Below are 14,529 nucleotides of genomic sequence, written 5' to 3' on the forward strand. Positions count from 1 at the left end.
TGTCTTCTGGGGAGGAAGGGGCGAGCCCCTCCCTGTCGTTGGTGAGGGGATGCGGGCAGGGGAGGCGCCGCGGTTCGCAGCAGCTCCGTGCGCGCTGGTGGGTGGAAGGTGTGGAGCGGCGCGCGGAGGGCGAGCCCGCCCGGCACCCTCCGGGTGACATCCGACGTGGTGGTCCGTTTAGCCCGCGTTGCGTTATTCATTGGAGGCAGCTTCGCGATCGGCTCTGCGGAGCGGGCAGCTGACGGCTTATGTCTGGCGGCTCCAGCCCCCTTTCCCTTCCTCCTCCTCCTCCCGATGCCGTTTCCCTGCCCCTCCTCGCCCGGTACAGACATTTGCAGCCAGCCTGCGGCTCGTGGCTGCTGCTGTCGAAGCCGCTGCTCGGGATTTCGGCTCGTTTCCCGCTGGGGTGTTTTTTGAGGTGGGAGAGCGTTTCTCTCCCCTCCACGATGGGATTTCCTTCCCGTGCCAGCATAGACTTTCATTGATTTCTACTTCAGCGTTTAGTGACCGATTCCCCTAGGCGTATTTCTGTGGTGGTTCCTTTTTTTTTTTTTTTTTTTTTCCTTCTCAAATACATGAGCTGTAAAATGGAGAACGAAATTTTTACTCCCCTTCTGGAGCAGTTCATGACCAGCCCTCTGGTCACTTGGGTAAGTGGGTGTTCTTCATTGTACCTTTTGCTGCATTCTCTGTGGCCGCAGAGATGGAGGTGGGCATTCGTGTCGTGATGATCCTTCTGTTGTAGGTGAAAACGTTTGGACCTCTGGCTGCAGGAAATGGGACCAACCTGGATGAATATGTGGCTTTGGTAGATGGGGTGTTCTTGAACCAGGTCATGCTCCACATGTAAGTGTTCTTCTTTTTTTTTTTTTTTCTTTTCTCGGTAACTTGTTTTTCTTTGAAAAATTACATGCTGTGAACTTTAGAGATGTTATGTTTTAAGCTCCTAATTTGATTCTTTGGCGAGGAAAAAAAAATCAGGCATCTTAACAATTGGACCTTGAAAGAGGTGATGATCTTACATGGCCCAGCCTATTTATCACAACCAAGAAATTAAAATGATGAAACTTTAATTTTTCATTCCGTAAACCATGTATTGTCACTTGATTGTGTTCAGTGCTGAAATTCAAACACATTGTGCCCCTCTGATAATTTGGTAAAATAAGAGAGAAAGAATAAGAATAGTTTCCTATGGGGGGGTGGGGGGAGCCTTTACTGTGAAGTTATGTGCAATTGATGCAGAAATGTTTCTTATTAACCTTTGTGTTTAAAAATAAATGTCTCAGAATTTGAAACTAGTGAAGTAGTAACAGATTTCAGAAGAGAGAATTTCAAACAATAGTTCTGATTGGTGAGGAACTGTTGCTCACCAATAATTTAATAAATAGCAAATAATTTAAATGCTACTAAATCTGAGTAGATGATTTATTGTGTGAATTATTAGATTAATATTTGGGGGATCACTTTAAGGTAATAGAGCTAGTTTTGAAATTCAGGTAACTGAAATCTTGATGACAACTAGGTAATGATGTGGTAGGCATATCTTTCTTTGTCTTTTATGTTTATGATGTTGTGTTTGTATTAAGTAGGAAAGTTTTTGAGATGGGAATTGAATATTGAAATCATGTTGGTAGCTGGATCTGTGAACTAAAAACTTCAGTTTTATCATTGTGGCATACATGTATTGTGTGTACATCAGTGGAGGTTATGAAACTGAATTTTACAGCTCTGCTCAAAATAATGAATATTTAGCCTTATTTCTCTTGAATAGAATCTGATTACAAGAGTAGTTTGGAACTTTTAATTTAAAAATATTCTAATCTTTTATTATGTGAGAATCTCATGCATTATTAATAAATGTTACTAGAGAATAAGTCTACGATTAATAGACTAATAACCTAAGGTATCAATTCTGTATTTTATTGGAAAATTTTTTTTTTTAGATTTTTCTATTTAAAAGAGGGTACAAATCACATCCATAAATAATTGTTCCAGTGGTAACTTCTCAGTCTGTGTGTTCAAAGAGTTTGTGTGCTGTTTTTAATGTACGTGTTGATCCTACAGGAAGTATCATAGTAGTATGTTTTCCATAAGTGTTTTATTTGTATAGTCACCCAAAGAAATATGTATGTTATCTAAATGTGTGTATATATATATATATATATTATTTTTCTTAGGAAAGGTAAAAAGCATGTGGACATTACTTATTTTCAGGTTTAGTAAATATACTTTTGGCGGCTCTCCTATGGAACTATTTTTTGTCTTTGAAATATCCCACTATTTCCTAAGCAAAATGGTAGACTAATTAAATTGACTTCTATTTTAGGGAACACACATGACAGGAAGGGTAGCCATTACAGTAGATACTTAGAACTTGTTCTCCTGTTTCTTTTTGGCTTGTTTTTAGACAGAAAAATTTGAATTTGTATGCTGACCTCTTAAAAAAATAGGTGTGTTTACAAAAATAGGAAAATACATTACTTAAGTTTTCCACTTTAATATTTTTTATTTAAATGATTCTTTTTCCAAAAAAATATTTAGTTTATTTTGGAGTCCTAACTAGTTAGCAAAGATGCTAAAAACACGTTAGCTTGTTTCCACTTTGAGTACAGTTAAAAATATATATGTATATTTTGAAAGTAATGGTGTTCCAAAATAGTGGTTGCCAAGTTGTTTTTGAGGGAGAACCTCAAATCTGCTTCTGTTTTCAGTTCCACCTCTCAGTTTCTTTAAAAGTTTTTACAGTGTCCTAATTCTGTTCTGAATGACCTACATTAATTAAAGGAAAAGAAAATTAAGAAAAAAAAAGTATGCTTTAGCTTTTTAAAAATAATTTGCTAAAATAAGATCAACACAAACTGTACTCAGTAAGTTAAACTAAAAGTTAGCCTTTGTCTAAGTAATTTCTACATGACATTTGGTTAATAGAATTTGTAAGAGTCCTTTGTAAATGAATCTTTATTTTTCTTTGTTTCTTGTGCTTATAGTTCATTGAGCTTCTTGGATCTGTGTGGGTTTGTAGTTTTTATCAAATTTGGAAAAGTTTTTACCATTATTTATACACACACACACACACTTTATTTTTGTCCCTTTTTTCCCTTTTGGAAATCCAATTACATGTATATCAAGGCTGCTTGATGCTCACTGATGTTCTATTCACGCCTTTTCCAGTCTTCTCTGTTTCAGTTGGATAATCTTGCTATGTCTCCAAGTTCATTAATCTTTTTTCTGTAATGTGTAATGTGCTGTTAATCCCATCCAGCATATTTTTTATTTCAGACATGGTTTTATCTCTAGAAATACAGTCTTTTTAAAAATATCTTCCACATCTATAGCTTTCATACACTGTCTTTTTCCAGCTTCTTGAACATATACTAGTAGAATTCAGGTATAACTGGCTGAATGTGCAGGTCTACAATTCAATCTGTGTCATTTCTGGGTTGGTTTTGATAGATTTTTTTCTTACTATGGATTGTGTTTTCTTGCTCTTGCATGCCTGGTAAATTTTGATTGGATGCCAGGCATTTGGAATTTTACCTTGTTAGGTGCTGGATATTTTTGTATTCCATTAAATATTCTTGAGCTTTGTTCTGGGATGCAGTTAACTTGGAAACAGTTTGATATTTTCAGATCTTGCTTTTAAGTTGTGTTAGGCAGTACCACTGTTGTACTATTGAGGCAAAACCCTGCATAGTCCTCTAGCTTGTGAGAACAAGAAGTATTCCTGGTCTTGTGTGAGCTCTAGGTGGTGTTCCTTCTAATTCTGTTGCTGGTTCTTTCACTGTCCGTGCGTAGTTCACTCAAATACGTACTGATAAGTACTCAGCTGAAAACTTGAGAGGTCCCTCTGCAGATCTCTGGATCTGTTGTGCAGCTCTCTCTTAACTACTCTGCCTTGTATATGATCATCACCTTGCTATCTCCAGACTAAATTATGTCTCCTCAACTCAGGGAGACCACTGTGCTCTGCTTGGGTTCCCCTCCCTGTTCTGTGGCCTAGAAGTTCTTTCAAGGCAGTAAAGTAAGCTAGGGCAATTGTTAGTCATCTTGTGTGTTTCCCATCTATCGGAAATCTGTCTTTTGTGGCCTAATGTTCATTGTCTTGAAAAAATGCTTTCTGTATTTTGTCTTTTTCTTTTTCCCTGCAGTTGTTTCAGGCAGGAAGGTAAATTTGGTTCCAGTTATTCCATCTTGGCCAGAAGTGGAAATCTGTTTATATACTTACTAGAGGCCCGATGCATGAAATTCGTGCAAGAGTAGGCCTTCTTTCCCTGGCTGCTGGCAGGCACCCGGGACTCAGGCTTCCTTCCGGCCACCGGCCGGCACCCGGGCTTTGCTCCGGCCGCTAGGAGGCACCCGGGACCCAGGCTTCCCTCGAAGCCCCGGCTTCGTCCGGAAGGTCATCCGGAAGTATATTACGCTTTTATTATTATAGATAATTACATTTTTGCCCTGCCACTCTTGTATTTCTGCTTTCACATGTGGCATAGAGTTTTGTTACAGGAGCCTTATGGTAGACTTTTATTTTCATGTAAAGTGTTAATTAAGAGTAAGGATATTGATTAATTTAGTGACTAGATTTGCCATTTTGGACCTAGAATCTGAAAGTAAACAGTTGATTTTTTCATGCCAGTTTACTGACTGCCTTATAATTTTGGAGTCTTTTCACTGACTTGGGATTCACTATATTCAGAGATGAATCGGGATTTCATTGAGTAGCTCCTTGAATCAAAGAATCTCTTTAAGAGCTTGTGACATGGTGTCAGTCCTCTTTAACTAATGGGAAGAGGAAGCTATTTAGAGATCTGGAATGATGGGCCAGCTCTTCTGCATGCTGCAGGGCATTTTCCTACTTAAACGGAATGAAAAAAATTTTTCTCAGTGCTAGTTATATACATAGGGCTCGGTGACAGTGAAGTAGAAATAATCGTTTTTCTGTTTGAGATGTCATTCAGTTCTGTAACCAATTTTGAATATTACTTGCTATGAATTTTTAAGGAATTTGTGACAGTAGTTAATTTCATAATCTTAATGTTCACAAAGTATGCTATTTACATTACCTAAGCAGTTGGATATATGGATATGTTAGTGTTTTAAGGACTGAGAAAATTGTTATTAGTATCAAAACAATATTTGGAATTACTCTATGATTCAATCCCATTAGATAGCTATTAAAATACTTAATAAATATGATATACTGGTGTGTAAATTTGTATATTTTTGTTTTCCCCCCCACGTCCCTCGTGGTTCAGGGTTCAGGATCTAGAAGAGGGGCCGCACACAAATGAAAGATACAAGACAAGAGATAATTTGGAAATATTGGGGGGCCAGGCAGGCAAGTCCAACTCAAGGGGAAGGACTTCCACTGGTGCTCAGGCCTCGCCAACCTTTTATTGGTTTGGGATACACCCATAGCCCTGAGGCAGGCAATTTCCAGTAACAGGCAGACTAGCCCATCAGCAAGGATTTACATATTAATAAATGGGGAAGTTGCTTCAGCTACCATTGTCTGGACTAACAGTGGGTGCACAGCCCTGACCTTTGCCAGGGCTTCAAGGGTCACCAGCCTTCCAGGTTCCTTGTCCACACCTCTCTGCTAGTGAAGACAATAGGTGGATTCCCACATACTGGTTATGGCTTTTCTTCTTTTAGATCTTGAGTTTGAAGGGACTTTAAAAGTCATCTACTGTGAAAACAACTTTTTAAAAAAATTTAAATTCTTTATTGCATAAAGTATTACATGAGTCTCCTTTTTCCCCCATTGACCTCTCCCTGGCCACCCTCCGCCCCCCATCACATGCCCTCCCCCCCCTACTATCTGTGACCATTGGTTATTCTCATATGCATGCATACAAGTCCTTTGGTGAGGGGTTAAGAGATCAACGAAAACAACTTTTAATGTTTTTTTAATTGATGTTAGAGAGAGAGAAGGGTGAGAGAGAGAAAGAGCTATGTGAAAGAGAAACATCAATCCTATCTGCACCCTGACTGGGGATTGAACCTGCAACCTAGGTATGTGCCCTGACTGGGAATGGAACCTGCAACCTTTTGGTGCCTGGGACAACACTCCAACCAACTGAGCCATCCAGCTAGGGCTGTGAAAACCATTTTTAATTAAATCCCTGACACATGGTCATCCAACTTCTGTTTTTCCTGAGAAGCAGTTTCATAAAGTGTAGCTATAAGTAACCATTTAGAGGAAGTTGACTGAGAAATGTTCCTTAGGTCTATCAATGCTTATGTTTAAAAAGTATATTTTGCCCTGGCCGGTTTGGCTCAGTGGATAGAGGATCCTGGGTTCGATTCCGGTCAAGGGCACGTACCTTGGTTACAGGCTTCTTCCCAGCCAGGGCCCTGGTCGGGGCGTGTGCAGGAGGCAGCCAATCAATATGTTTCTCTCACATCGATATTTCTCTCTGTTTTTCCCTCTCTCTTTCCCTCTCTCTGAAAATCAATGGAAAAATATTCTCGAGTGAGGATTTAAGAAAAAAAAAGTAGATTGACCTATCTCTATGACTATAATAACACTAAAATGACTTCTAAAATATATATAGGTTGTCTTATCAAGTATGGCATTGACTCAGAATTTTGACATGGTCACTCTGAGATTTTCTCATTGGGCCTTCTGGTTTTTGTTTGTTGCTTCCTTAAAAACACACTCATGATGTAGTCAGAGTTGATATCTCATTACCAAGTTTTGTGACTTTCCTCCCAAATATTTCTCGGATGTGTCCCTGACTCTTGGATTAATGCTGAAGCCTCTTAACTGGTCTTCTTACCTTTGGGCGTACTCCCTTCAACTTGTCTTCTCATCTGTGATCATATGAACTTTCTAAAACACTCTTATCTTTAAGATGATTCAATAGCTTCTGCTTTTAGAGTAAGCATTATATAAGCTTCCAGATTCCTTTGAGATCTGGCTGATGCCTACTTCTCTAGTTTTATCTTTGCATAGTACCACTCCTCAGTGCATAGCCTGCGATTAAGCAGATTTATAGATAAGCTGTGTTCTCATAGGTCTCTGTGCCTTTCGATATTCTTCCGGTCCCCAGAACACTCTCCTACCTCCTCACTGTTACTTTCCTAACTGACTGCTGCTTACTTACCGTCACTGCTTCTCTGCTGTTCCCTGGTTCATCCTAAGCTTAGTACTCCAACTTGTGCTTCTGTCAAACCCTATATATCAGCGGTTCTCAACCTGTGGGTCGCGACCCCTTTGGCGGTCGAACGACCCTTTCACAGGGGTCGCCTAAGACCATCCTGCATATCAGATATTTACATTACGATTCATAACAGTGGCAACATTACAGTTATGAAGTAGCAACGAAAATAATTTTATGGTTGGGTCACAACATGAGGAACTGTATTTAAAGGGCCAGAAGGTTGAGAACCACTGCTATATATACTTTGGTAACAGTATTTATCTCATTGTATTGCAGTTCTTGGTATGTTTGACTCTGTTGACTACTTGTGAATTTCTGGAAGGTAGGGGCATCTCTTTCATCTCTCTATTCCTAGCATAGTGCTTAATATACAGTAGGTTCTCGATTCACTTCTGTTGTATGAATGAATAATAGAGAGGGTATGTGGTAAAGTGGAATGAATTTGGGCTTTGAGTCAGAGAGACTTGAGTTCATTTCTCACTGCTACTTATTAGTGTGTGGTCTTAAACAATTTACTTATTATCTTCAAATCTTAGTTTCATTTTTAAGATGGGGGATAATGTTTCCTTCCTGGAGTAGACATAATCTGTACTAAGGGAGGGATAGTATCTATTTTCTGTTTTGTTGACCATGGTATCCCCAGGGCTGGTTACTGTCATTAGTATCATCCTGTGCTCTACCATACCTACCTATTTATATTTCTTCAAACAAGTCATGATCATTCACAGTGTAATTTTGTATGATCTCTGTTGTCATCACCTCTATATAGCTGTATGTAACTTTATCAAGTTACTTAACTATTCAATTTCCTCCTTTATAAACCAGATAAAAAGAATCATAGGGTTATGAGAAATCAATAGGATAATTTGTGCATAGTGCTTAGCATATAGCAAGTGTTCAAAAAATGTTAGCTGTTGATATCTTTATTGTTTTATTTCTATTATAATAATAATTTTTTCTAGATTGCCCTTGACCTCTCCTTTTTTTTTTTTTTAATGCTCACCCAAGGATATGTTTATTGATATTAGAAAGAAAGGAAGAGGGAGGGAAAAAAAGAGAGAGGGAGGGCGAGAAAGAGAGAAACATTGATGAGAGAAAAAAACATCAGTTATTGCCTCCTTGTATGCGCCTGACCAAGAATCGAACCCACAACCTTTCGGTGTTCCAGACAATGCTCCAACCAATTGAGCCACTTGGCCAAGACCCCCCATTTTTTTTGGCTTGCAAATTATTTCTATTCTTTTTTGTTGTTGTTAATCCTCACTCAGTGATACTTTTTCCATTGATTTTTAGAGAGTGGAAGGGACGGGGAGAGACAGAGAAAGAAACATTGATGTGAGAGAGACACATCGATTGGTTGCCTCCCACATGTGCCCCGACCTGGTCTGGGGATCGAGCCTGTAATCAAGGTTTATGCCCTTAATTGGAATTGAACCCTCAACCTTCAGCCCACAGGCCTATGCTCTCACCACTGAGCAACCGGCTAGGGCTCTACTTGTTCTTTAACACCCTGTGAAGTCCCTTGGGAGAGTTAATTGTTCTTTCCTCTATGATCCCGTATCTACCTTCACTAAATTGTTAAAGTGATATGATTACTAGACAGCATTTAGAGGCTAGAGATTTTATGTTGCATATCACCACCACCTAGCATAGATTATCTATAATAATAAAAGCATAATATGCTAATTAGATCAGACATCCTTCTGACGACCTTCCAGATGAAGCCGGGGCTGCGAGGGAAGGCCGGGTCCCGGGTGCCTGCTGGCGGCTGGATGGAAGCCTGTGTCCCAGTCGCTAGAGGGAAGCTGGTCCCGGCAGACAGGGGAAGGAAGGCCTACTCTTGCATGAATTTTGTGCATCGGGCCTCTAGTGTATGTCATAAGTTTCTAGTAAATGTCAAAGGAATGAATGAAGACATTTTGTAATTTTACTCATTTTTGAAAATTTGAAAACACTCTCTAATATTGTAGGGTTTACTTTTTAGTTTGTCTTCTATTTCTCTCTTTTTTTTTCCCTGTCCCCTTGCTTGTCTTAATTACCTTTATTGGATATTTTCTCCACCTATGTTATGTCTTGCTTGAGGTGAGGTAAGAATAAGTCATAGTCCATGGTTTTGTCTGGTATTAGAATACTTAGTTCCTTCAGTTTGGTTTCTAGTAACTTTCCTGATGAAGTCCAACATAGTGAGATTTTTGTCCATAGGCTTGTATTAGATTGATGTCTTCAAGAGCAATCTATAGTGAATGTCTGCTTCTTAGTATGACATATACCCGGTTAAACTATAGAAAATGATGAGAACCTAGAGAGAAGAACAGTTGAACTAGTTGCTACATATGGGAGTATTTTTAAACTTTTAAATGAAATTTTTCTTTGTAATATGTATTAATTATGGGAAAGCGGTCCTCACAGGATAGATGGAAAGGAAGACCAGTTCTTAACTATACTCTTTCAGAAGAACACCAGTTGATCTTCTTTTAAGATTTATGAAACAGATTGGTACCACTCTTAAGCACATTGGTGAGACCCAGGGCAAGTATTTGCCACAAAAGGCCTAAATATTTAAAGGTTCTAAACCAGGCTAACAAATTGTCAAATATGTTCTGGTCTTTTATCTTGATACATATACCTTCATAATGACTTAAAATGAAAGATTCAAATTTTTAATTTGTGGAATTTAGAATTCAAAAGCTCACAGTTTTACATCCTCCTATTGTCCCTGGGCCTGTCTGGCACTACAGAGATGTTTAATGTGCGTGCCTGTGGGCATCCTGCATGCATGATTGCAGTCCAAGCTCTTGTACTCCCTCCTCCAAACAACTGTTTCTCAGTCCAAGGGTGTACACGTCTGTAGCACAGTCCATTCTTAGAACAGACCTGGAATCGAGGCTGAAATTAGGTTAGAGATATTTGGGCAAGAACTTCCAGGGTCCCTGATAATTGCAGTGTCATCTAGAAGGGGGCATGTATGGATACATCCTCTAGTTTCCTGGACTCCTTGCCCAATGGTGAGGGGCATGGTCTGAGGAGGGCCAGAGTGGGACTCAGGGCACAGACCTTTTTGCCAGGATCTAAATACAGTATTCAGTGAGAGGAATGAAGGGATGGTTCATTCAAATATCTATTCAGTAAATCGTTTCTGCGGGCTTAATTTATGACAAACTATCTGCTAGGTACTGGGGATATGATGCTGAATAAGGTGTAGTCTTTACCCACTAGTAAGGGGTTGAGCATGTAAACAAATGGCAGTGTGATATATGTGCTATGTGACGCAATTATGGACTTGATCCATGTTGGCATAAAGAGAAGTGATTGTTTACATGGAGGGAAAGCTCCTTTGAGGAGGGAACATTTGTACTGGGACATGAAAGTTGAGTAGGAGCAATCAGGTGAATAAGAGTCATAAACAGTGAGAGTAGGGGGAAGGACATTGTAAGCTAAGAAAGTAGCATGAAGATATAAATAAAAATGGTTGAATCAGGGAACTGTAGGGTATTTTGTATGGCCAAAGCAGAGACTGTATACTTTTTGCACTTGGGAAATGCGTTTGAAGAGGTGGGGAGTGGAAGATACCATGTAGGTAGATACCATGTTTAAAAGATTAGATTTTTGTGTGTGTGTGGAAACATGTATTAATTAGTTCACATTCTAGCTGGAGAAACACAACCAACAAGATGTGTTGTGTGTGTGTGAAAATATACACACAAGAAGGGAGAGGGGGAGAGAGAAGGGAGGTCGAGGAGGAGGTAGTGTGATGTTAAGAAATTGGCTCATGAAGGCTTGGCTAGTCCAAAATCTCATGGGGTAGGCAAGCAGGCTGGAGACTCGGAAGAATTATATTGAGCTAAAGGCAGTTTGTTAGCAGGTCTGTACCATTAAGGCCTTCAAATGATTGGGTGAGGTCCATTCACATTATGGAGGATAATCTACTTTACCCAAAATCCATTTATTTAAATGATAATCTTATTAAGAAAACACATTCATAGAACATTCACCATGGTCCAGCCAAGTTATACATAAAAGTAACCATCACAACTAGTGTTTCTTAAACTGGGCCCACAGATATTCATGGGGGTCCATGAGTACTTTAAAAATGTTAGTTTTTGTGTTTTCATTTCAGTAAGTTATTTTTCAAGAGGTAATAACAAAATTCTTTTGCAGCAGTAATTTATATTTGAAAGTGTTTTTCATATACTAAGACTAGTTTCTTAGGCTGCTTTCTCAGACTGGGCCCACGGACAGTTCCTCACAGATTTTTGATAATGTTCTTTCCTTAAAAGCCATCACTGCCTTACTCTAGCTTGGAAAACAGTAATATGGGTTATGTAAATCATAGATAGAACTGAAACAAGGTGTTTGCATTTTAGAAGGATTGATGTTGGTGCTGATGAGGGTCAGAACAGAAATAACAGAATTGATGTATTAGTGATATGTAAGAGAGATAACACTGCAGTGGTGGGACGTGGTCACCAGTTTGATTTGGAGAATGAGAGGGATGAGTCTAGGGTTATTACCAAGTTTTTTACTTGGGTGGAGAGTAGATGGGCATTGCCTTTTGTAAGACATTACAGGTGACTGAAAAGTTGAGGGGAGGGGAAGTGTAGAAAATAAGTTCTGAGTTTATTTTGGATTGTTTGGTGAACAGTGAGAAATACCTTTTGTGGGTAGGTGGAAACAGGTCTGGTACTCAGGGAGAAACTAGAATAGAGATAGAGATATGGGAATTAGCTTTTTAGTTTGTAACAGAAACTAAGGACATGGATGTTAGGGGAAAAATGTAGAAGAGGGCCAATGACAGTTCCTAGGAAACAGCAACATTAAAAGGTTGGAGGTTTAAGGAAAGTGGAAAAATTACACAAAGCTGCTGGGAAGAATCACAAAAGGAGTCAGTTATAGATGAATACAAGTATTGTCATGCCGGGTTGATGACTTGAGACTTGGAAACCACACATTTGTAGTGGAGCCAATTAGCATGGTTTGAATAACTTATTCAGTAATGCTTAGCTGCTCAGAAACTGACAAAGATATCTTGTAGAGTTTATTCAGAATTGGGGATTGATATGTAGATAGATATGAGGTGGGATATTCTCAGGTTCATAGTTGAAATGAACAGAGTGTGAGCATTAGAGGAGGAAAGTTGGAGTCAGCAGAGGTTGTAGTAAAGATGAAGGAAAACAGTAAGGATGAAGGGGTGGAATAGTTTGAGGTCAGGGGATTTTTAGAATTTGATATTTTTGGAGGTTGCAATTCTGAGTGGTGAGTGGTGACGATGCTAATGGGTTGATAAAATGGAATAGAGTGAAAAATAACTAAAGTAGAGAAGGAATTTACTTTCTTATTCTTTATGTAGCTATAATCTCTTGATTACCACTAGAGATAGAAATTAGTATTTTGAATTAAAATAGAAACTGGAAAATAAATAGCTAATAAAAAAGTTTAATAGTAATGTTAATTGTAACTTTTTATTTTAGCATAATCCTTGTATTAAAATCAAACTCTGGGAATATCTCAGTAGTTTTTTAGAAAGTTTTTTAGTGTGAATACTTTCCTAGTGATGGCTAGAAAAAAAAAATTGAACTTCACATCATTATTGACAATAACGACACAGAGCCTGACTGTTTCCTTTGCCTGGGTGGTAAAGGACCAATGAAGATGGTTTAGTTTTAGGTATTGAGTCCTAGTCCAAAGTTGTGGAGGATGACCAACAGAGGCAATACTTCAACCCATTTTTGTTTTGTTTTGTTAAAACTGGTTTAAAAAGGTAAATCATAGTAAAATCTCAGTTAATTTGAATGTTCAGAGAAAAGAGTGTTGAGTTTTCTCATAATTGACCGCTAACTTAATTTTTTCCAACTCCTTGTTTAAAATCTTTGCAAATGAACTGTTTCCACGTTTGCAAATAGAATATGCATATGATGATTCAGAATCTTGTAGTATCTAAATTTATTGTTTTAAACTTAAGTATTTGTATTAAATATTGAGTGTATATAACTGACTAAGATGAATCATAGTAAATAGTGATTGATCCCAAGCATGTATTTGAGAACAAATCTCTAGTTATTAGCTTGTTTGTTTTTTTACCTTTCTTTCTTTAATTTGTATGAATTTTATGTTTTCCTTTGAGGGAGAGAGAGAGGAAGAAAGGGAGAAGGGGGGGAGGGGAAGAGAGGAGAGGAGAGGAGAGGAGAGGAGAGGAGAGGAGAGGAGAGGAGAGGAGAGGAGAGGAGAGAGAAACATTGATTAGTTGCCTCCCCCAAACGCCCTGATCAGGAATCGAACCCAAACCTTTTTGGTGTATGGAACTTTTTTTTTTTTAATATAGAGAAACTGATATAAAAGGATTTTCTTATCAAATTTTAAAACTTTCTGGGTATGTTTTTATGACTGTATACATTATTAATTAGAACAGATTATACTTTGGAAAATATTTTTTTAAAGCTTTTCTTCATTTTAGATGGCTTTATTGCTTCTCAAAAATGACAGTGATACTTGTCACTGATAATTAATCAAGTGAACTATGTAAATTACCTTAGGAGGCTTTATGGACTTCAGGTTAAGAATCCTTAACTCTATTGAATTGATATTATGGGAGTGAAAGCATAAGTCTGTCACTAATCATGGAAAATACCTCATTTATATATCTGCTCAGTTTGAGATTTCTTGAGTCTCTAGGACTGACTGGGTCTGGAGCAAATACTGCCTTAGAATACTGATTAAAACAAATCTCTGTGACCCTGTTGTAAGGATTAAGGACAAGGGGTGAAAGTTAACATCACAGATTAGTGATGCCTATTGGTGCTATAAACAATCTTTGTTTTAATTACTGGCCATGTGGTTGACCACCGTATGAATGGAGGTTCTGTTACATTATGAAGGCAGTAATTAGCATAATATTAAGTACTCAGGTCTCCATACAAGAACAGGAATTGATTTGCCAAATATAGTGTTCTCAAAGTGAGGTCACAGGTTGCTGGAGGTGTGCTTGTTTGTCAGGTCAGAATTATTTTCATAATAATATTAAGATGTCATTTGTTTTTTTGGTCTGTGTTGCAAAAGCATTGATGGTGCAAAGCAAATGTGGATAAAACTGCTGACACCTTAGTATCAATCAAGGAGTGGAATCGAATTGTATGGGTAGTCACTGTATTCTTCACACAATGTACTTGTAGTTAAAAAGAAATCCAGTTGCACTTAAAAATGTCCTCGATGAAGCAGTAAGTTATTTTATTGAGTCTTGATCATTGAGTACATATCTGTAACATTCTGTAGGACAAAATGGGAAGTATGCTTTAAACATATCTGTTGCAGAATGAAGTGTGATGATTATCTCGAGAAAAAAATACTTGTGATTTTTTGAGTTGCAAGCTGA

At 38.3% G+C, this 14,529-nt stretch overlaps 1 protein-coding gene across 2 annotated transcripts in view; it reads left to right on the top strand.

The window, feature by feature from the left end:
- Positions 1-269: 269 nt before the first annotated feature.
- The window catches only part of CCDC88A (coiled-coil domain containing 88A), a 105,314-nt gene continuing 91,054 nt past the window's right edge, over positions 270-14,529 (top strand). The window contains exons 1-2 of one of the 2 annotated variants that reach the window (XM_006083327.3): positions 270-650; positions 746-846. In XM_006083327.3, the coding sequence (XP_006083389.1) occupies positions 576-650; positions 746-846 (176 nt within the window). In that variant the 5' untranslated portion in view covers positions 270-575. The remainder of the gene's footprint in view (positions 651-745; positions 847-14,529) is intronic. The other variant, XM_014447194.2, reaches the window with a different exon arrangement.

Source organism: Myotis lucifugus, unplaced genomic scaffold (assembly GCF_000147115.1).
Source record: "Myotis lucifugus unplaced genomic scaffold, Myoluc2.0 scaffold_6, whole genome shotgun sequence".
NCBI classification, from domain to species: domain Eukaryota; kingdom Metazoa; phylum Chordata; class Mammalia; order Chiroptera; family Vespertilionidae; genus Myotis; species Myotis lucifugus.